Source organism: Alligator mississippiensis, chromosome 1, assembly GCF_030867095.1.
Source record: "Alligator mississippiensis isolate rAllMis1 chromosome 1, rAllMis1, whole genome shotgun sequence".
NCBI lineage: Eukaryota > Metazoa > Chordata > Crocodylia > Alligatoridae > Alligator > Alligator mississippiensis.
Genome location: NC_081824.1, coordinates 142486531 through 142510646, shown reverse-complemented (window position 1 = coordinate 142510646; position 24116 = coordinate 142486531). Strand labels below are relative to the sequence as shown.

General features: G+C 41.9%; 1 protein-coding gene across 3 annotated transcripts in view; it reads left to right on the top strand.

Annotated features, from left to right (window-relative positions):
* Positions 1–24116, top strand: part of PDE10A (phosphodiesterase 10A) — a 355946-nt gene that overhangs the window by 253485 nt on the left and 78345 nt on the right. For all 3 annotated transcript variants that reach the window (XM_059714794.1, XM_059714803.1, XM_006258777.3), the window contains exons 18-21: positions 1225–1397; positions 4588–4699; positions 10584–10664; positions 15352–15440. In XM_059714794.1, coding sequence (XP_059570777.1) covers positions 1225–1397; positions 4588–4699; positions 10584–10664; positions 15352–15440 — 455 coding nt within the window. The remainder of the gene's footprint in view (positions 1–1224; positions 1398–4587; positions 4700–10583; positions 10665–15351; positions 15441–24116) is intronic.

The following is a 24116-nucleotide window of genomic DNA, read 5'->3' as shown; positions in this document are numbered from 1 at the left end:
GCCTTGATGCATTTTTAATAATGTTTCTGTTTGTGAATGCAAGCACCTTGACTTGGTTGGCTTATTCTTTTAATTTTTGTTTCTTTCCCTCTCTGGGCTTTAGACCCCGATAAGTTTTTCCAAAAACAGAGACAGCAGGTAGTGCTGCTAAAACTGTGGTATAGCTTCATCAAGGATCTCTGTATATTGTCTGGTATATATAGTCTAAAAATAGCAAATAATAGAAAGGGCTGTTGGCAGAGTCTCCATAACAGGAAGCATTATTATCTTTAGTGCATGAATAAAGCAACACCTTTAAAAACGTGTCTTTTTCTGAAGACATATGCAAAAGTGTTGTAATTAACTTCATTTCTAAACAGGATATTGTATCCGTTTATGCAGCTACTGCAAGTACATTTCGTTTAGTGCTCTACAATCAACTCACAATAACTTTAGTACTGTAACTAGATGTTCCCTAATCGATTTTAATTATTAATGCATCCACTATGCACTAATAAAACATGCCTGTTCTCTTCACTGGGAAAAAAAAGCCAGTTTGCTACCTTGATAGTGACGCTCTCTGAATTAGGGTTGAATCCCAAATTCCCAGGGCATAAGTAGGGGGCGATGCCATGTAGGTAACACATACAGATAATGGAGAGGGAGGGAGGAGGAAAGATTTTTGTGTTTCCTCCCTAGTAACACCTATGGACTTCAGAAAACGCTTTCTCAGAAGGACACAGGCCCTTTTGAAAGTGACAGGAGTAGAGGAAGAGGGAAATAAATAATCCTGAGATGTTCTGTCTGTGGGACTAAGCATAATGGGGGAGGTCCCCAGTACTTCACAGGATCTGGTCATGCTTTTGAAAATGAAGCCCTGTGACCATTCCCAGAGTTAGGTGCAAAGATTTGGAGGCCTAACTTTTTTCTGTGAGTAGAACTGGTATTTATATGAGGCACTGCCTGATTCTATGCACATCAAGCAAGAAATAAACAAACTGTATTAGGAGAGTCAGCATTTAAAATGTACTTGTGCTTAAGATCCTGAGACTGATTTGTGCTTGCAGCAATTCCATACCAGTATTTAAAACAGGGAATACAAAAGTCCATTCCGTGTTTTAATTGGTACAATACCAATGTCTTCATTGGGCTATTAACACTGTTGTAACCTGCTTGATAAGAAAAGACTGGAATCATCTCAGAATTAGAGCTTGTGCTTTTTATTGGTTTTTTACTTTTTCATAGCTGGAAGGGCACAATGTCTTCTCCACTCTGAGCTCCAGTGAGTATGAGCAGGTTCTGGAGATCATCCGCAAAGCCATCATTGCTACAGATCTTGCCCTGTACTTTGGAAACAGAAAACAGCTGGAAGAGTTGCATCAGACAGGAGCCTTAAACCTTAAAAATCAAGCACACAGGTAACAAAAACATTACTTCTTCAAGATTTTGCATTTGCAAATGACAACAAAGAAAAGCTCAGAATTTTCACCATGCATAGTGTCTTTTTCACATGTAGCAACCAATGACACTAAATGCTTGTGATCCAGATATCCAAAGTGTGCCTGTGCTTTACATATAAACTTATCACATTAATGTTGCATTGTCTTTCAAAATGCTCCTGTTGATGAATTCATATAAGTCTTGCCTGCAAGGGGAAGCTAGTATGAAATGAAGGTGTGAATTTAGAGAACGCTAACTATTCTGCACTTTCTCTCCTATGTGGATATTTTTACCCTATACTCTGCATATCTTTGTACAGCTCAGTTTAATTCTCTTTGGAAATGGACTGACCAAAATTGCCCAAGTGTTTTTTGTTTGTTTAGGGGGTGTTTGTTTTTTGGACAATGCTGAGGTCACCAATAAGATTGCAGGTCACAGTAAGTTTCATAGTTTCATAGTTGGTAGGGTCGGAAGGGACCTAATCAGATCATCAAGTCTGACCCCCTGCCACGGGTAGGAAAGAAAGAATGCCAGGGTCAAATGACTCTGGCTAGGTGAATGTCCAGCCTCCTTTTAAAGATCCCCAGGGTAGGAGCGAGCACCACTTCCCTTGGAAGTTGGTTCCAGATCCTAGCTGCCCTGACTGTGAAGTAGTGCCTTCTGATATCTAGCCTGAATCTATTCTCAGTCAACTTATGGCCATTATTCCTTGTTACTCCCAGTAGTGCTCGGGGGAACAGGGACTCGCCCACTGCCTGCTGGTCCCCCTTCGCCAGTTTGTAGACAGCCACCAGATCCCCTCGCAGCCTTCTCTTGTGGAGGCTGAACAGGTTCAGGTCCCATAGCTTCTCCTCATAGGGCCTACCCTGCTGCCCCCTGGTCATGCGAGTGGCCCTCCTCTGGACCCTGTTGAATATGTAGTTTTGAACATGTTTCTTCTTGGCGAGTAAAACTAGGGAAGAATATTTCATTTACACCTTTGTTAAATAAGAAACTGGGTGCTGCCGCTTCACCATGTTAAAATATTCTGTATCAGGCAGCATGGAACCTTGAGCAAAGAAATTAGAATGTGGCCCAGCAAAGTTACAAAAAAGCAGACATACCTTTCACTAACTAAACTCAGAAATATATACTAAAACTATTTTTTCATTAATCTCTGAATTTCAGACTTCTCCAAAAATTTGGATAAACACAGAGATTTTTTAAAATTCTATATGAAAGAATGCAAAAACATTGAAAATTACCCTTTTTGTTACCCTGAAAGCTAGGTCAGATGATCTTTTCTTAGGGTGTGCAAAACAGGCCGTATTCAATTTGGATTTGACCCGAATCGGGGACAGTGATTTGATTAGTTGATTCAGATCACTGTCCCTATTTGATTCGGCCGAATCTGAATCTGAAGATTCAGTACTGATTTGGTGAATCAGCGATTTGGCCATAGACACAGCTTTAAATGTTTTTTTTCTACATACCTTGAGGAACCAGACGTGACTCATGAATGTTGTGATGCTGGGACGGATGGAGCATCCCACAGGAGCGCAGGGGGGTGCCTCCGCATGCTTGGCAGCGAACCCGGAAGTAGATCAGAAATACTTATGGTCTACTTCCGGGTCCACCGCCAAGTGTGCTGCCCCCCCCCCCCCGGCTTAGCAGTTGGTTTTGGGGGGACTCCAAGTGCCTCCCCAGACCTAGGAGGCACCAGTCGCCGAGCTGGGGGTATGTGGGGGGCGGGGGAGGGGGGGAAGGGCCTCTGGCGCACTTCTCGATGAACCTGGAAGTGGACCAGAACTGCTTCTGGTCCACTTCCAGGTCTGCTGCTGAGCACACTGGGGACCTCTTCATGCTCCTGTGGGACGCTTCATCCACCCCACCATCTCAACATTCACGAGTCCCCTGGTACCTTGAGGTATGTAGAAAAAACATTTGAAGCTGTGTTTATATCTGACTCGTCAAATCTTTTCAAATCGATTTGGAGGGTTCCTATTCGATTTGTAGAGATTAAAGGGTCTCCTGATTCAGTTTGGTTTCGGAGATTTGGCCACCAAATTGGGCCGAATCTCTGCTGAATTGAATCAGCAACCAAAGCTTCACGCAGCCCTGATCTTTTCATAATGCACTCCTGAATTTCCATACTATGATACAGTGTTATTGCTGCTTAATCCTTGAGGGCAGGGATACTGGGAAGGAGAGGCTTTTAGTTAAATTCCAGTAACTAAAATTCTCTAAGGTGTCTTCCATGGGTGTTACCTCCTTGCCTTCAATGTTTATTCTCGACAAGTACATTTGAAAATACAGGAGGTTAGGGTACTATCTCTTGTCAGTCAGGCTCAGTCAGTGCTTACTTGCAGGTTCAAAAAGATGTATAGCTTTCATTTGAGCTGTCAGAGAACTGGATAAAAAATATTTTTCACTATCACAATTTTATATGTTGAGTTGGGAATATAAAAGTAATAGAATGCTTATCCAACAACTGCAAGCCAAGTGGAAGAAACTGGAGACATACGTACTAAAAAAATTCCTTTTTTTAATGAGACACAATGCATTCACCTTCCACCAAATCAAAATATCTGCACTACTCTTTTTGAGTATTAATAACTTTGACTGATGGCTTGAGAGGCAAGAAGAAATGTTATGGATCTGGAGGTTCAAATAATAGCAGACTATTGGGATAAATACATAAAAGAGGTAATGAAACTGGAAAGGATTCTGGACCAGATCCTCAAATGATATAAACAAGAGTAACTTCAAGATTGAAATACAGGTACTCCTCACTTAATGACCTACCTATTTAACGACTGCGCGGACTTACGACCAGCTCTCCGAGCAGTCGGTACTCCGAGCAGGAGGTCGTTAAGTGAGGAGTACCTGTATTGTGGAAACGGCTCGCCGCAGGTTCAGCACCGCGGGGCGGACAGCTCCCGCGCTCGCAGCCCGGCTCCTCGCTTATCGACCAATTCGCTTAACGACCGAGTCGTAGGAATTCACTAGAGCAGTCATGTTCCCTCTTCAGATCCCTTATACCTACAGCTTATGGATGATTCCACTAGCTCAACTTAGTCATTATTTTAGATGGTAATCTTAAGAGTAGATTAGTGCATACAACTTTAATATAATGTTTTTCTCTGTTAGTTAAGTTTCATCTAAATAACATTTCTTCTTGTATTCTAGAGATCGTGTGATTGGTCTAATGATGACAGCTTGTGATCTGTGTTCTGTAACAAAATTATGGCCAGTTACCAGAGTGACAGCCAATGACATATATGCAGAGTTCTGGGCTGAGGTATGTTATGTTTCTCTCACTCCTTAAAACAAAAAACATGGAAAATATCCAGATAGATGGGAAAAAGAACATAACAATAGAGCAGTATTCAAGAGATTTCTTACCACATGTGACTTGAAATCTGTTCATTTTTTTATGCGAGTTTGCAAGTAAGCTACTTGGAAGCCATTTGAACAGCTTAATTATTCTGGAATGATTCTGGACGCTTGTCATCAGTGTACAAGCAAAGCTATTTGTTTCCCCAAATTTAAATGCATACAAAGTTGAAAGAAAAGAGAATCTGTTAGACTTCCCTGTCACTGATGGTAATCCTCTTAAAAAATACAGCTACTTTTGATGGCTTATGTAGAAGTCACAAAACACTAAACCATTTTCCAGAAAGTTTCCTCAAAACATCAGCTTCTGGAGCAGAAAGGAAATATGAGCACTGCAGAATTGTTCTTGTCCCACATTTTGAATCCCCTTCTGAGTCAGCTTGATGGTTGAAATTTAAAGATACCTAATTGGCCTGCAATGCACTGCAAAGTTTCTTCAACAAATACAAGGCAGCCATACATAAAGTTGGGCAGACATGGTCTTTTCCATACCCTTTCTGATGTCCTATCCTTAAGTTAAAAAAAAGAAAGGAAAGGAGGGATGATGACTTCAGTGAATGCTGCATTGGATGTAGACTTTTTGCCTTTCTTTTAGGCCCTTTTTAAAATCCAGTGGTTTATATGAACAAAAAATAAAGAAACTATGGACTGAAAATTTACAAGTATAGCTGTCCTACAGCTCTCCAGTTTCAGAAGATTGTTGTATTTTCTGAATTGGTGTGGTATATGAAGTCTGCAGGGACTGATTGTTTTCTAGTGCATACCAGGTGTAAGTCTGTTGACTTCAGTGGAATTACTGCCAATTTATACATGTGAGTTGAGATTCAGACCCACAAAATACTGCAGCATTTTGTCTTAAGGATTTTTTTTTGTTTCCTGAATTGTTGGTCGTAGAATTCAGATTGGGCATGATTTGTTTGGGGTTTGTTTTTGTTTTTATTTTGTTCTAGTTTCAAAACTAATTGTGGATTACATTTCTGAGCAATTGTATTATGTTTAATAACCACAAACTTTATCAATTTAACAAAGTTAATAACATTTAGTAATCTAACACAGTGGTCACTATTGAAAAAATCAGCTCTATAAAATGTGTTTTTAGCAGACAGTGTTTTGGAGTTCCATGTTGATTGTGTCTCAGTAATTACTTGTTTAATTTGCTTTGTTTACAAGTGAAGAGCATATTTCCTAGTTACCATCTATATTATAGACACTTAGTTGAGGGAAGACAGTGAGGGTTATTTTATTCTTACCAGTAATAAGCTGGAATTAAGGATAGAATTTGGCTGCAAGATATTTTCAATAGGTGAGGATGTACTAGAAGGGCAATCTTTTATGTGACTGTCTAATTCCAGAATGGGTTTGTTGTAGTGGCCATTGAGGGTGGAAGTGGGGGTGCGGTTAGAGGGCCACAGACATCATTTTACTTATAAATGGAGTATATTTTCATTGGAAATAATTGGCAAATAACCATAGAATACTGCAGTTCTATTTTTACTGGATCCCCTTTCAGGCTAAGTGCAGACATTTGTGGGGGTGGGGGGAGGTTAGATTGTATTAAAAATGGCCACCCATTCTAAGTTAGTTCACCCCAGTGTGGACATTTCACTTAGACCTGGTCTCAGTGATTTGGAAATCAATTTAAACCCGTAACAGTACAGAAATTACATGCACATAGACCAGTCTAAAAATGGCAAAACCTGGTCGACAATAGACCTGGCTTGATGTACGCTTAAACTTAATCTTTCTAGGTTAAACTGGTTCACTGAACTTCAGTGCAGTTACCTGTGTCACCCGGGGCTGGGAAAGCCCAGCCGTTGGCCTCAGTTCCAGGGCTGCACTTTTCCTACCCGCCCCTCCCACCCAGCACTGGGCTATTTTTAGCCCCGTAGCCCCTTGTCCATCCCCCTCCACCACAGAGCAGACCAGCCCAGCCCAGCCCCCCCACGAACCTCCATCCTGCAAGCTGGTCCAGGTGCTGATTTTATCAGTGTTTGCCACTTCTGGGAGCCAAGGAAGTAAGTCCTGGTGGGGTGGGGAGGGATAGGGTGTAGGTTCACTGTGGGGAGACAGGGCTAAAAATAGCCCCTAGTCTTCCCCAGCCCTGCTACAGACTCTGCAAACCTTGCTGATCCTGCCAAAGCCTCCTCAACCTTAGCAACCCCCTGCGGATCGCACCTTCTCCCCCCAATCCCTCCTACGGATCACGCCTTTTTCCCCCCCTCACCCCCCCATCTCCTTGGTTTGTGCCTGGACCCCATTTTCCTAATTCCCTGTGGATCCTGCTTACCCCTCATCCCCATGGACCCCTGATTTCACCTCCAACCCCCCCCACCCCCACTCCTCCCCATACTGACTTACCTTACATCAGGTGGCCATTTTGAAGGCAATTTAACCTCCCTCTAACCCTCCCCCTTTCCCCTCCGCTGTCCCCCCAAATGTCTGTACGTAGCTTCAGAAGAGAATAATCTGACAGGATGTCAGAGTCTGGAGATGTATTTTTTCCGATGACTGATTTTGCCCTCAGAAAAACTGTGATGCTTGCCGTGCCCAGTTGAAGCAGCAAGCTGGTCCAGCACATCAGGCAGAAGGAGCATCACAGCCCTAGAGTACACGGCAGCTGCGGTGGCTTCTACTGCCACCCAGACTGACTCGCTGCTCTTGCTGGGCACAATGAGTGCCACAGCCCTGGAGTGCCTGGTGGCCTTGGTACCTCCCATGTGGTCCTCCCCGACAGCCAGCAACCCCTGCTAGCCACAGGAGCCCCAGCCCATGTGCGCATTGAGTCCTGGCATCACCTGGGGTTGCTGGGGATGCTTGAACCAGCTTTTATTCCTCAGACTGAAAAGGGCTCAGATTTAGTGGGCTCCTAATCCTGCCCCTAGCTCCTATTCTTGCCCCTGCTCACCAAGCCTCTAGTGGCAAATCATAGGTATGCAGGTGAAGGACAGTCAGAGGTGGTTTTTTGCCTTAAGGTGTGATTGTTGCACTAAGCCAAACAATGCTAAGCTGATTTACATTTGTGTGGCTTACAGTGTAAGGTGTAACAAGGCCCTTAGCCTGCCTATACACATGCTCAGAGGTGGGGTGGGGGGCATTTTAATTAGAATGGTTCCCAGGCAGCCGCTGTAATTAAAACGGCTCACCATCATGTGTATTAAGCCACATTTCAAAATGGCTGTGGGGGTGCTTTAACTAAAGCTCATTCAATGAAGTTTAGTTAAAGTGCCCCCAGGGCCATTTTGAAGGGGGGGGGGGGGATGTTAATACATGCGATGGTGAGGCAACTCATTCCTGTTCTAATTAGAACACAAATGCATACGTCTATAGGCAGCCCTAGATGTTATCGTAATAGATTTGACCCTTCGTTCTCTGCCTCTGTTTCAACTAAGTGAGGAATTTCCTGAGTTCAGGCACCTAGAAGACATTATCTTGCCAGCCCCTACAGCAAAACATAGGTGCTCATAATTCTCTGACTTCATTTCCTTTCTGAACATAACTGATGCTTGTGGACAAAGAGATTGCATAGCTCTGTGTTTCACCTAATCAGCTGATCTTTCACGTATCAGTGTTTTGTGCCACCCTTCTGCCTTCAGTTATTCAATCTCATTAACACATTTTATGAATTAGGTGGCCTCTATGTTGTTCCTTAGGACTTGGAGCCAGGTACTTCTTTATCAAAGAACTTTGTTTCTAGAACCTTTCCAAGTTTGTATCAGCTGTGCTGACCAAGGACACTGGGATTACAAGCTCTGCTGCCCCCTAAATCAAATCACACATGCCCGAAGTCCAGGATAAGTAAAATTCAATCATGCACCCCAGACAGGTTTTTTGAATGTAAAAATGTTATAGTTTAAAGTCTGTCATCTTTTGGCTGTATCACAAGGTCATTGCCAAGGAAGAAGCCAATATTCAAAATTGCGCTCTGCACTCGCTTTTACTTGTGGAGTATGCTGTTATACACTGCTTCAGAACTGTTTTTATATATAAGCTATTTAAGCTTATGTAAGCTTATAAACAGAATATTTAGAGCGAGCTTTTTTATTTTTCTGTCCATCAGAGATCTGAAGTCTCCAAGAGGTAGCCTGTGTTATGCTGGGGGTCTCTGACAAAGGAGGATTGCACACATCTGCAGAAAAAGAGAGTAGAATCCATCAGACATTGGGTAGTGGTTGCAGTAGCACAGCTGGACCTTCTCTTTCAGTTATTTGCTTTTTTTTTTTTTAGACTAGGAGGCAGGCAACAACAGGTTGTATTAACACCTATGCTGAGAGAGCTTCCCCAGCATATCTTACTCAGGTGTGCAGTGTAAGGTCACCCCTGCTGTTTCCGGGTGTCCACTGTGGTTGTATGTTTCTTTTACCCTGAATTTAAATTTGTGCAGTGTCCTATACATGCTGTAATGTCGTAAGGCCATTGAGCATCTTGAAATCAATCCAGAAAATGGCTCCATGCATATTAAGTAGTGGTTATGCCTAAATATATTGCAGCTGTGCTCAATCAACGGTATGCATGGGCTTTTCCCTAGTCCTGGGTGGAATTTAGGCCTAGAAATGGTGAGTTTTGCCTACCACAAATACTGCCTGTTTCCCCATGTGATACTGCAAAAGTTCTGATGATCATAAAAACATTAGCTAACACTCCTTGTATTAAAAGAAGAGGAAGCGGCTTAGCAGGTACTTTCTATGAGGAGACCTATACCTTGAAAGTTACTACTCCCCTTTAATCACAAAGAAACTGGGTTCCTTGGCATTTAGGGCATGTAGCAAAACTAATCTATTTGTCTTAGTTTTTTACTGAACTGATGGATTAAGGGGGGCTATGGGATGGTTTGGAAAAGTGGATAATTTATATTATGAGGCATTACATAGGTAATAGATTTTGAGAAAGATGTAAATGATTGTAGGAAGAACTGGAAATCATTTATCAGTGCCTTGTCCTTTATATTTATACAAGGACTTTAATCATGGATAGCCTAATCAAAAACAAATAAAAGTATATCACAACTCCAGTGTACACTTAATTTCCCCCAGTGGCTGGTTACATTATCGTTTGAGTATTTCATGTTGTAAAAAGACCCCCTTGTTACAGTTTTCTGAGATTCTGTCTTATGTTGTTATTATGTGGCATGCTTAATTCTAGATATCTAAGTTAAAACAGGACTGTCCAACTTCCAAGCAGCTGGAGGCCACACACTTGACAGGCGGCAGCAGTGGGGACTGCCTGCCCTGCAGACCACACCAGGGCAAGCCAACCCCTCAACCCTGCCTCTCCCTGGACACACACCCCACAGATGCACCTTCCCACTGCCACACTGTGTACCCATGATCCCCCCCAGTGCACCACATAGCAGCAAACCCCCTTTTGCCCCCGCTGTATTGCGTGCCTGTGACCCATTCCCTCACCCTGCTGCCCTGTGCACCTGCAACCACCCCCTCACACCTTGAACCCCAGGTTCACCCTCACCTCCCCATGCTGCTGCATTGCCCAGCACTCTGGAGTGGGGGCAGGGAGCAGTAGTTAGAGGAAGGAGGGGGAGCCCAGAGACTCCTCCTGTTGTTGCAGCCAGAGCGATGGGAGAGCAGTGACCAGGCAGGAACTTGGTGAGGGAGGGTTGTAAATTAACCCCTTGGAGGCCACGGACTGCCAGTTGGACAGGCATGGGTTGGGTTAAAATACAGTATACATCAGAAATACATTTTGATTTCAGGCATGACTTTTTTTTTCTGGGACGTCTTCAGTTATTCAGGGAATGTTTGACCCTGTTCTCTCCGTTCTTACTTTCTTTTCAGGGTGATGAAATGAAGAAGATAGGTATTCAGCCTATACCCATGATGGACAGAGACAAGAAGGATGAAGTCCCTCAGGGCCAAGTATGAATTACCTGCCTGAAATGAAATGTTTTTTAATGTCCTGCAGAATGTACATACTTAATATTTTGGTAGAAGTTATGATATATAATTTTTTAGAGAGATGTGATATTTTTATGACTGTTAGGACTTTTATCATGCTGACAATCGTGCTTTGCATGAAAAGTATAGCACTTTCCTCCTCACAGACATGACTGGAAGGACAAGAGCAAACTATTTCATGATTTCACATATTTTATGTCATTGTTTTACTACTTGTAGTTAGGGCTGAATTTGTGAATGACTTATAAGAAGATTACCTAGTTGGTGAAATCACAAACCTGATTTGTACAAGAAATGTAGCAATCATCTTCTGGTTAAATTTTGCTAGTGTAGCACCTCTCGGTATTCTTGTACTCAGAATACTGTTATTTGGGATTTACTATCATTCTTTTATAGTCTTCCTCCTATTGATAATGTCCTAGAGTATTACAAAGTCTGCAAAGTTGCAGCTTCTGAAAAACTGTAGTTTCTTGGTTGGATAATTGGTGCTTTGTATATTCTTACTTGAATAAGGAACATAAGCATTCTTTTCTTCCATACACCTGGTTTATTTTATAAGTAAATAATGAAGAAATATTTAAAGAAAAAAATACTTCAAAATCTGGAAGGTGGAAGACCAATTTGGGGTAGGAATGAATTGTTGAAAAGATAAATATCACTGACTTTTTTTAAAGAAAAATATAAAATGAATGGATGGAGAGAGAGTGATAAATGTAATGTATCTGGAAAATTATCAAGTATTTAATATCTGATGAAACTTTAACTCATAAATTAATTCATAGGTAGTTTGAAGTCTGTCTTAAATATTTTTCCCTTAAAAAAAGGAACAGGATAACAGCAAAGAATTGAATTAGGGATAGGTGTCTAGTAGGTCAATAGGATGTCTTAAATTGGAACTTTATAGTTTATCTTAGAACCCAGTTTGTAGTTTCTTGTATGTGCTAGGTGCTTCAGAGTTGAAGATGCATCTCAATTTATCTTGGTAGGAGGGAAGGAACAGTACATTTAATCAGGTAAAGGACTAAGAATCAGGATACCTGGGCTCAAATCCTGATTTTAACTATTGACTCACTCTACGACCTTTAACAAACTTCTCAACATTTCTGAGACTCACTGTAAAATGAGGTAAATTCTATAAATTCATTCATTCTATTCTATATCTGGACTTCCAAAAAAGCCTTTGGCAAGGTCCCCCATCAAAGGCTCTTAATGAAGTTAGATAGTCATAGCAGGTCTACTCGAGGATTTGAAATTGTCTTAAGGATAGAAAACAAAGAGTAAGTATAAATGGTCAGTTTTGGGGATGGAAAGAAGTAAACAGCAGGGCACCCAAATGGATCTGTGATTTTAAATTATATGAAATGTTAGGCTGATTCATCTATGTTAGAATTTTAAATAACTACAGATACTGGATTTGGAAATTCAAAACCTGGGTTACTGAATGAGCTGTCCAGGGTATAGGTATAGGAGCATATTTCAAAGGGCCTGTAATATGCACTTATAAAAAAAAACTTACATCCCACTGTATCCTGAGCTAGCACAATTATCTGACTTGCTCATTAAACTTGGCTTTACACACACAAATTTGAACAGCTGAAAAAAATCAAGGATCCAGCCATTTGCATATCAAAACTAGCCAGCTGCCTGATGCATTTTATATTTGTATGTACACATCCCATGCATACACCCACATATATATGAGGTACTTGCTTATTTTTAGCGGCCCTTTGAAAAATTTGATTTTAAGTGTGTAAATATCACCGGGCATTATATTTACTGTAAAAGAGTATAATATTTGAGGCAAAGTGAAAAATGTAACAAAATGTGAAAAACGTTGCAAGAAGATTTTATAATAGATTAATAATTTAGAAGACAACTGTAAATGGGGATTTCAATTTCCTATTAACATATTTATCATCCTTCTCCTAATTTCATGACTGACAAAGAAACAGCAATGACTTCATAAAATTCTTACGTTTATTATGAGGCCATTAACCAAAGAGAAAACTGGAGCAATTTTCCTGTATTTGTTTTTTAATTTTTCCATATATTTTGGTTGGTTTAGACATCTTGAGAGGTACACCATAGTAAAGTATATCTACTCTACCTAACATTTGTATAGAGTTTTTGATGGGGTGAAAGATCGTTCACCGTATATTTCTGTTTAAAACTTAATGTTATTTTCTCTCCAAATTCAGCTATAATTATTGCCAGTCTCTTTCTGCCATGCTCTCTCTCTGTGTTCTCCCCATTACCATTTGTATTTCTAGTAGAAAAGTAAGTAAGGAAATTACAGAAAAGAGACTCTCAAAATATCTATTTTTAGTTGCATTATTTCTCATGTATTACAGCAGTGTTCTGGCAAAGTGGTAAGATTTTACAGTGTTACAGTTCTATAAAAGTAGCCTAAGCTAATAATTTGCCATAGTTCTGTAAAAGCCAATGAAAGTTAATGTCAGTGCTTTTAAGGTAAAACAAAAGGAACTCGGGAGCCTATACTGGTATAAAGATCTATAATGTGGCTTTAAAACCTTAATCAGCCAATAATGACACTTTGAAGTATCCTTTTGGGGACAGAAGGATTTGGAAATGTTTTCTGTTTTAGTTCCCTTAGTATAACAATAATGTGCAATACCTCTCCCTTCCTCGCATTCAAATACTTTGCCTAGTCTGCCTCCCTTGCAGAAAGTACTCATTGCAGTTCCCTGACCAGTGACAATTTCTGCTCTGAGGACTGGAATCCTTCGCTTTTTTTTCCCTTCCCTTGAGCAGTGAATCCATGGTCACTGCAACACAAGCCCTATACTTGGGTTCTGCTTCTTGGTCCATTGGCCAGCAAATAGCTAAGCACTGGGTGCAGGAAGAATCAAGGCTCTTGCTCAAGATGCCATTCACATTCCTCTGGATAGGATTTATTCACTTGTGCAAACGTACATTTTGAGGATCTATATAAAAGATCCATGATCACCAAAATGTTGTAGTTAACTAGAAAGACCAGTGCACATGCTCCAGAGTATTGGAACATTTCTCAGAAATCTAATTTTCAGTTATGTGTAGTCTTACTCAGCTACAACTGAAACAAAGTGATTTGCTTTTAAAAAAAAAATTACTCTGGGCAAGTTAAAAAAAAAAAAAAAACAGTTTCAAAGCTAGTTATGGCTTTACCATGATATTCATTAATGTCTGAAAAAGTGCAAAGAAACATTTTCTAAAACACCTAAGTGTTTTAGGAGTTTTAGCTCTGTTTTCTAAAAATGCCTTTGGAAAAGTGTCATTTCAAAAGTACCTTTGTCTGTGTTGCACTTCTGTTGCATTTAAACTAACTAGCTCAGATTCCACTTGTCGTTTAGTGACAACAACGTGGGATGCCTGCTTTAACACGGCGTTAGAAAATGTTGAAGCCGAGTTGATTAATCTAATCAGTCAAGCAATTAATTAATCTAATTAGAATTCTTCAGCAGCCTTACCATCATGTGTATTCAGCATCCCTCCATTTTGAAATAGCGGCATTAAAGGTCATCAAACCAGCTTTAGTTAAAGTGCCCCACCACCATTTTGAAGTGCACAATGATGAATGAATACACGAGACACTGTGGGCATTTTAATTAGAGTTGCTCCTGCGGGTCACTCTAATTAAAACGCAACCCCCTCCATCCCAGAGCACAGGCCCATAGTGCTTAATTTACTTACTTCTTAGGTTGATTTTGCAGCTGGTGCTGAGCTTCATGCCACTGTAGCTAAACAAGTAACAGTACCAGCTCAGGTATGCCTTCATTACAGTGCTGTCACTGCTGTGATATCAGCATAGACATGCAGGTCTCTGTGAAAGTCAATAGAAGAACATTTCTAAACACTCAGATAATTTTTGGCACTTTGATTTGGGCTGTTAAGTCACTATAATATGTTGCACATACATTGGTTTGTAAAACAGAATTAAGGAAGTTTTTTAATCCAGCTCCAGTCAACCTTAAAACAGGGACGTATGTTTGGATGCATGCAATGTAAAGTGCCAGTTTGAGGAGCCCATGTCCGGAGCAAATAAAATAAAACTTAAGATGCCTACAAAGTGCATTTGTTTTGGTCAGAAATGAAGTGTCTCCCAAAGATTTTCCATGAATTGGCTTTTAATTAAATTTTGGCATAGTTTGTCCAGTCTGATATCTTTTTTGCCTAAAATAAAAATGCTCTTATTTCCAGGGCTGAAAAGAAAGTATTTTAAATACTGTGGTTCCAGTGATATTGATCTATACACTGTGCAGAGAAATCTCCTTTAGAATTGCATTTAAATCAGTTAAGTTAAAATTGGGCTGAATTTGGCCCCTCCTCACTGCCTGTATTTGTGAAACTTCTGATTGTTGCTAACACTAAGTTCAGCTATGGCATTGGTAGCTACAGTAAGAGCCATAGTATAAATGAGCCATTGAAAAGGGAAGCATTCCAGAAATTCCTTGAAGACCCCTACGGACTTAATTATTACTACTGACTTTACACTGAGGGTACTTGAATACTACAGTGGTATACAGAAGTACAAATCCCCATGGTAAATACTAAGTAAATAAATGTAGTAGACAAATTAGGGGCATATTTCCTATTAATTTTCAGTGTCATAATTTGGCTCCATTCAGCATTTTTCCTCTGTTTTTCACAGATTGGGTTCTATAATGCGGTAGCCATCCCATGTTACACCACTCTCACACAGATCTTCCCTCCTACTGGGCCACTACTACGAGCCTGCAGGTGAGTTGCAACATCTGTTTTTGCACAGCCTACATCTTGCCCGAGAGACTGCATACACACTGTGCATATGCCTGGAAATAAAGGCACCAAATTTCAAATATCACATGCAGACAAACATAAATATTCTTCTCATGCAAATGTTTTCATCTCTCCAGAGTAACTGGTAGCTAGGGTAAGCTAACAAAGGTCCACAGAGGCAGCTCATTAAAATGTGTTTGAAGAGAAAAGTACCTGAGGTAAACAGGTTCAGTGGTTACATGTCCCTAGTTAATGACTTCCATCTAGCCCAGTGCAACTCGGGTTCACTCTGGCTACTTCTGCTTTACTCTCACAGTGCTGGCTGGAAAACAAGAATTCTGCTTCTCAAAATATGTTGAAGTTTTGGCATTTGATTTTGTTCTGCGATAGGACAAAATGAGACCTTTCAAAACCTTCTATGTAAAAGCAGGGAGAAAGAAGAATTACCCAATAGTCAATAATATGATAATAAGTGTACTCATTTGGGATGCAGAAGATACAGGTTCAACTCCCTAGTTCGATTCAGGCAGAATTTGTTTCTGTGTCTTCCCCAGCCAAAACAAGTTCCTTGTTGGGTGTTCTGGGGTGGTTATGTTTTTTGTGCATTTGCTTCCTCTCTCATTTTGACCAGAAAGACCATCCTGGACCCAAGAAGCCTTTCCCACCAAAAGTTTAATTGAAACCAATACATTTCCTCACAAGATTTTGGGTCCAGTGAGTTGGCACTCACCACCAAGAACAAAGAAAAACATTTAAAAAAAATATTCCAACCAGATATATTCACGACACCAAAGAATTAATGTGTTTTTTTTTTTTCTACACTTCTACTGTCACCTCATCTTTCTTGTATTCTTTTTCTGCCTGTTAGGTCCCTGAATCTAGCTAAACAGGAGTTTCTTCCTCTTATATAATAGACCAGCACGTAAGCTGTCCTCATTTTCCAGGTCTTTAAACCACTAGGATTTTCTCTTCTGGTTACAAGGGCTCTATAAAGTAACAAAAAGAAATCCACTTTATACAGGTTCTTTGTGAGATTACGCATTTTGCTACTACTGTGGACCTGGTTGTAATAGGGCTACCCCTGACACTCGGCACTTACTCACTAATGTGTTCTAGCATGCACTCTTGCTCGCTTTCACTCCCTCTCGTGCTCTCTCTGCCTCCGCAGAACTTTGGGTGCAGGCAGAAGTGACAGTTTTTAACCTATCTGACAATACAAAGTGGTCTATAGCCATGACCAAACACAAGTGCATGGCTACAGACTGCTTCAAAAATGGCTGATCAGGTGAACATCTGAACCCTTGTTGCATGAGGGGGTCAGATGAAGATGTTCTAAAACAGCATCATCTGTAACTTGTGCCTGCGTTGCCTCCCAGCACCCGAGTTGGTTTCAGCATGTTTTTTTCAGTGCTGACTGGGGAACCCTTAAAACGAGCTCCCTCACCTCCCTTTTCCCCCTCCCATTCTGAAAACAGACACAGGCTGGGAGGAAGGAGGGGCCATTTCTAGGGGAAACAGACTGGAGCCAGCAGCTAGATTCCCCTTCCCCTGGAACCAACACTGAACTTCTGTTTGATCCAGGGGATCATTAGACTCAGACCACTTCCTGAAAAATGTTCTCAGTTAAAAGGGGAGCTGCACTTCTGTCTGCACCTTCTTATTCTCAGTCTTTCCAGGCTAATCTGTTTTCATTCTATTTCTTCCTACCTGCTTCTGGAACCAGCAAGCATAATGAGGCATCACTCCTTCTGTCTTATCTCCTCTAACTCCTAAGAAATCTGGCCTCTCTTCGTTCTCACCTTTTATGCAAATCCATGTGAGATCATCAGTGACCCAGATGTAATTCTGGGACTCAGCCCTACTTGTGCCTGTTCCAGATGGTCCTATCTCCTTAAATATAGTTTTTATTATTGTGCTGAGTTTCTCTCAGTGGGACCTTATGTCACAATCCCTTTGGGGTTGGAAGCTTCAGACTCATTTCCTAATGCCAGAAACAAAAGGCCAGACCTTTTGGAAAATTGCTCAGCAGGTTTGTTTAAATAAAAGAAAAAATAAAGCATTGTGACTGGGCTGCCAGTTCAAATGGAGCTCAAGTCATGTGTCTCTGGAGCTGGCAGTCTGACAACTTTATAGATTCAATAAGACAATATACTTTCAGAATGTTATTACTAAAGTGATTGTCATTAAAAATCAGCCATCTCAAGTGGTTGTCATGCTATATTTGCAATACGGCAGTACTTACAGCCATGTGCAAGATCCCACATCCAAGAGAGAAAGCATGCAAGTTATATTACCCAAATGGAGGACTGTACCCTGGAAAATAGTGATTCAGAAATTGATTTTGGGGTCTTGGCTAATAATTAGCTGAAAACAGACTCTTAATACAGTGCCATAGCCAAGAAAATTGATGTGACCCTTGCAAGTAGAGGCAGAGAGAGGAATATCAAACACGAGTAGGGATGTGATATTATTTTCCTATATGGAATTAGTTAAACCATTACTAGAATATGAATACTGCTTTATAGAGTCCACATTTAATAAAGGATGCTACAAACTGTAAACTTTAGAAAAGAGCTAAAAGAATGATTTGAGGTCCAGAAAACCTGCCGTGTAATGAAAGACTAAAGAAACTTGGTGATTTAGTTATCCAAGAGTAGTAAGAGGTTAGCTGATCATAGATTAGTCTTATAACGACCATATTTACCCAACCCAAGATTACTTTGAATTATAGACAACTGCCCCCTGTCCCCAATAATTAGATTATTTACATAGAATATTCTAACTTTATTCTAATTAATTTCCTTGTATATAATCTAATTACTGGAGAGTCATCTCAAATTTGTTCCTCCCATCATTGCAACAGGGAAAGCAGTGAGAGGGGTGCAATTGGCAGGGGCTGGATTTGGGGTGCAAGTGAAATAAGAAATACTACTTACTGAGTCAGACTATAGGTCTGTCTTGCCCCAGTATCTTGTCACACAGTGGCAGAGAGTGGATACTGAAAGAGAGAGCAAACAGGTATGACCAAGGTTTTCTCATGGCTCTTGTATTATGAGAGAGAGAGAGAGAGTAAATGATAAATCTCTGTTTACTTTCTCTTCTTCATTTAATATTTTGTAAACCCTTATCTTGCCCCCTCCCCCACAAGCATCTCTTTTCTAAACTGAATAGGCCTAGCCTCTTCCAGTCTCTCCTCACATGGAAGCCATTCTGTACCACTGATCATCCTTGTTGCCTTTCTCTGAACTTCCTTTAGTTCTTGAGGTGTGGGACCCAAATTGGGTACAGTATTCAAAGTGTGGATGTACTGTGTATTTATAAAGGGGCATAATGGTTCTTTTTGTGATAGCATAACTCCTGCCCCTTGTCCCTCCAGTGCCTTGCTCACTCCAGTTGCACCCTGCCAGTGCCTATACCCCTGAAGCTTGTCCTCCCCGCCACTTGATCCCCCTGACGGTGCATATCTCCCTCCACGCTGCTGTTGCTTACCCTTTGCAGCTGCTCTGGCTCGGGGTCACAGAGCACGTGGTGGCCCCAGCCCCGGTCAAATGGCAACTCCAGCCCTGGCCATAGCCAGGCAGCCATGGTGGCTCAGGCCCTGGCCCTACCAGGCAGCAGCAGCACTGGTAGTTCTGGCCCTAGCCCGAGCCCTGGCCAGGAAACAGTGGTGGCTGCAGCTTTGGCCCCAGTCCAGGGTAGTTGGCAACTGCAGCTCCAGCTGTGGCCTTAGGCCTGGGTTAGGGCCAGAACTGGAGCTGCACCCACTGCCCTGCCCCAGGCTGGTACTCGAATCCAGGCAAGGCTTTTTCCCCCCTCATGTTGAATGGGCAGGGGCGTGGGGGGACTTGTCTTGGATTCAAGTAAATATGGGAATTGCATAGTGAGTAGATTTCTGATCGTACATTCTAATAGTGAACTTTGTCACTTGGAGACTTTAAATTAAGATTTCATCTATTTCTATTCTAGGATTATTTCATGCAGAAAATTACTAAGTGAAATAGTATGTGGTATGTAAGGAATAAATGTTACACCTTAACGGTATTCACTTTTGGCCTTAAAATCCCTGAAAATATTAAGTTCCTTACATGAGAAGAAGAAATAATTATCTCAGTCTGTGCTATGCAGATTATTCACTAGTTCATATTGCTAATAGTGATGGTTACATACATAACATTGATTAAATTGTAACATTTAACATCTCCCTCATTTCACAATACTGCAGTCTATTTTCAGCAAAATAGTATGAAAATCTGGATCCAGAGTTACAACATTGGGCAAGAATGGATGTGCTCTAAACCATGTTGCTTAAAATAAGTACTTACTGATATAGAGCAGTGGTCACCAACCACTCGGAGATCTTGGAGCCATGAGGCTGCCATGAGGCTCCAAGATCTCCGAGTGGTCACCAACCACTCGGAGATCTCGCAGCCTCTTGGCTCCAAGATCTGAGGCTAGGGTGGGGGGCTGAGTGCCTGCACATGCATGCATGTGTGCGCCCCAGCCCAGCAGGTCAGTCCGTGGGGGAGGGAAGGGGTGGGAGCTAGATCGAGGCCCCTGCAGTGAGGGACAGTGCCACAGAGGCAGGAGCAGGGGTAAGTAGAGTGGGGCCCTGGCTGAGTAGGACTTACCTACTGGGGAGGCACACCCACAAATAATTTTTTCTCCCTCTGCCTTGATCTGCCCTCCTCCCATTCACTCCCCACAGATTTCCCTGCTGGGTGGGAGGTGGCAGCAGCACATGGTAGATCTTGAGTTGCTTGTAAATGCCAACGGTGATCTCCCACTTAAAAAGGTTGGAGACCACTGATATAGAGAGTTTGATTATAATCCTGAAATCATATGTACACTGACAAACAAATGTTGCTTTCAGTACAGAATTACATAGGCTGTCACCTATAAAAGCGTGTGCCTTTCTGAAAAATGTGTTAAGGTGCTACCCTGACCTGTTTTCTGTCTGACTTCAGACTAACACAGCTAGCTGTCCATCTCTATAAAAGTACCTGTATGCATTCCTGATTTTACCAGGTCATGAATTAGTAGTCTTACCAAAGAGCATAGCCAAGTTGGTTTTACAACCTTGCTCATAGCTTAAGTATATATGTGTGTACATGTAATCTGACACAATTGCGGAAAATACCTTCCCAAGAGCAATGATTACTAGATTAAACTCAAGAGTCAGAAGTCAGAAAACCCAAGTATTGGTATCACATTAGTCAAATGCCTGGTTTTGCATTTACCTTACAAATGTTTACATAAACCTCATAATACTTCTGTGAAATATTTTAGCACCATTATGCCCATTTTACAGATATGGAAAGTGAAACTCAGAGAGGATAAGTAAAATGCATAAGCTTATACAGCATATCTTTGCCAGGACCAGAATTCCCATAAGAATGCACAGGTTTTTTGTTCCTGGCTATATTATTAGGCCATTAAAATTATGTCTTCCCCACTGCCAACAAGTTTGCTAACAATAAGTTTTCTAAAGTACTGCTAATTTTTGATGCCTCTCTTTTCTAGTGCTTAACTAGAAGTGCTTTAAGTGGGGTTTCAGTGGTGGGAAACACCCACAAATTTAGTGTATGCCAGCAAAGTGCAGTGCAGAGATACCCATTTAGAGTTAGCTTGGGTACCTAAAGTAATGTGGCCACATGAGCGCAGTCCTCTGCCTGGGCTAATATACCCTATGTCTCAGTAGGGCTAATTCACACTAAAGTGGCTACATTGCTTGAGGTATCCAAGCTACCTTGTTTAGAGATCACTTGGGTATCTTTACATGGAGCTGCAATGTGCAGTGTAGATCTACCCCTGCTTGTCTGCTCATGGGGAATTAGTGGTGCCCTGCATCTCTGACGGTCAAGCATAGAACCTTGCAGAGTAAGTGCAAACATCTTTTGAAGAATTTGTTTTCTGTGAACCAGTATGTATTGTGTGAATCAACAACAATCAGGTGACTTTGTATTGACTGTGTAGGTGTTGTCTGCCTCAGCAGCCATGCTTAATCTAAGATGCACTAGTTTTATTTCTAAAAGCTACCTTGCCTTAATCACTGATTTGGGAATAGCCCTTGTTAACTGCAATCAAAACTCAGTCATCCAAGCACTGGTTAAGTTGCACTCTTTATTTCTAGGTCCCATACAGTCCCCACATTTAGACCATGGTTATACTAAATTTCTAAACTCTATATGGAGCAAATTTTAGGGTTTCCTCAAGATGGAACGGTCCCCTCACAAACTGCAGTCATCCATTGGAAGGAGCCACCAATTCTGTGATCTTGAGCTTAGGCACTTCATGAGTGAAGCTCCAGCAGCAGCAGAGCTCCTAAATTGTAACTGGGGAAGCTGAACAGTAAACTTTGAGCTCTGTGCTCAGAATAGGAGGACACTGATAAGAGATTTCATAGTAATCATAGATTTCAGTAACATGGTCCTCTCTGACTGTCAAAATTATGTGGCTTGCTCTGCAGGTTTTGAGTTTCCCCAGGGCTCATCAGATAACTAGACCTGTGCCTCATATGGCTCTAATGATGGAACTGAAGAGTACAATCTCATTTCCATTCGATGCTGTTCCAGGTGCTACATGAATTATTTTGATATCACTCTAAAACTAATAATGTATATTAGTTTCTAGAATACAGCATTTAAGATGCTATCTTCTTGAGTTCTTTGGAATGAAATACATACTGCAAATTAATACCAACAGAAACATTAACAGGGGTGTCTCTTGCAAATCAATGGAAGCAGTTCTTCTGCTGTCTTCAGCACAGGTGGGTCTTCACCTGGCAAACTGTGTCCAGTTTTGGGCCTTACACTTTAAGAAAGATGTGAACAGATTGGAAAGAGTCTAACAGAGAAAATAATTAGAGACCTGCGAAATGTAATTTAAGAGGAAAGGCTGAAAGAACTAGGTTTGTTTAGTCTGGAGAAGAGAAGATTGAGTGGGGATTCAATGGCAATCTTCAAGTACCTGATGGGTGATTACAAAGGGGATGGAGATAGACTTTTCTCTGTGACCACAGAGGATAGTTAGGGGAAGGAGCAACGGCCTCAAGCTGCAGCAGATGAAATTTAAGTTGGAACATAGGAAGAATTTTTGGACTACAAGGGTGGTCACGCAGTGGAACAGGCTTCCAGGAGAAGTTGTGGAATCTCCATCCCTGGAAATTTTGAACAGTGGTTTAGATAGATGCTGGACTTGGATGGTTTAGTCAAGGATGATCCTGCCTTGAGGAGGTGGCTGAATAGAATGATCCCATTTGGGTCCTTCCAGCCCTACTTTCCTATGATCCTAAGAAATAGCAAGGACCTCAAGTTAGTGTCAAGTTTTTTACTTGGAGAGCCTGTAGACATTTATTCCAAACACCTACGGGCCAAAAGGGGGGCACATAAAAAGTGGAAACAGGGAGAGATCACCAAAGAGGAGTATACCTCCTCTGCTCGTGCTTGTAGGGAGGCAGTTAGATGGGCCAAAGCTACCATGGAGCTGAGGATGGCATCCCAAGTAAAGGATAACAAGAAATTGTTTTTTAGATATATAGGGAGTAAAAGGAAGGCCCAGGGAGGAATAGGACCCCTGCTAAATGGGCAGAAACAATTGGTGACGGACAGGGGGGACAAGGCTGAACTCCTCAATGAGTTCTTTGCCTCAGTGTTCCTAAGAGAGGGGCAAGACAAGTCTCTCACTGGGATTGTAGAGAGGCAGCAGCAAGACGCCAGACTACCATGCGTAGACCCTGAGATGGTGGAGAGTCACTTGGAGGAACTGGATGCCTTTAAGTTGGCAGGCCCGGATGAGCTCCATCCGAGGGTACTGAAGGCACTGGCCGGCGTCATTGCACAGCCACTGGCGGGAATATTTGAACGCTTGTGGCGCACGGGCCAAGTCCCAGAGGACTAGAAAAGGGCCAATGTGGTCCCCATTTTCAAGAAGGGGAGGAAGGAGGACCCAGGCAACTATAGGCCAGTCAGTCTCACCTCCATCCTTGGCAAAATCTTTGAAAAAATTATCAAGGCTCACATTTGCGAGAGCCCGGCACGACAAATTATGCTGAGGGGAAACCAGCATGGGTTCGTAGCAGGCAGATCATGCCTGACTAATCTAGTCTCTTTTTATGACCAGGTTACAAAACACCTGGACACAGGAGTAGGGATGTTTGTCGTATACTTAGACTTCAGGAACGCCTTCGATATGGTATCCCACCCCATACTGGTGAACAAGTTAAGAGGCTGTGACTTGGATGACTACACAGTCCGGTGGGTGGCGAATTGGCTGGAGGGTCGCACCCAGAGAGTCATGGTGGATGGGTCGGTGTCGACCTGGAAGGGTGTGGGCAGTGGGGTCCCGCAGGGCTCGGTCCTTGGACCGATACTCTTTAATGTCTTCATCAGTGACTTGGACGAGGGAGTGAAATGTACTCTGTCCAAGTTTGCAGATGACACAAAGCTATGGGGAGAAGTGGACATGCCGGAGGGCAGGGAACAGCTGCAGGCAGACTTGGATAGGTTGGACAAGTGGGCAGAAAACAACAGGATGCAGTTCAACAAGGAGAAATGCAAAGTGCTGCACCTAGGGAGGAAGAATGTCCAGCATACCTACTGCCTAGGAAATGACCTGCTTGGTGGATCGGAAGCGGAAAGGGATCTTGCAGTCCTAGTGGAC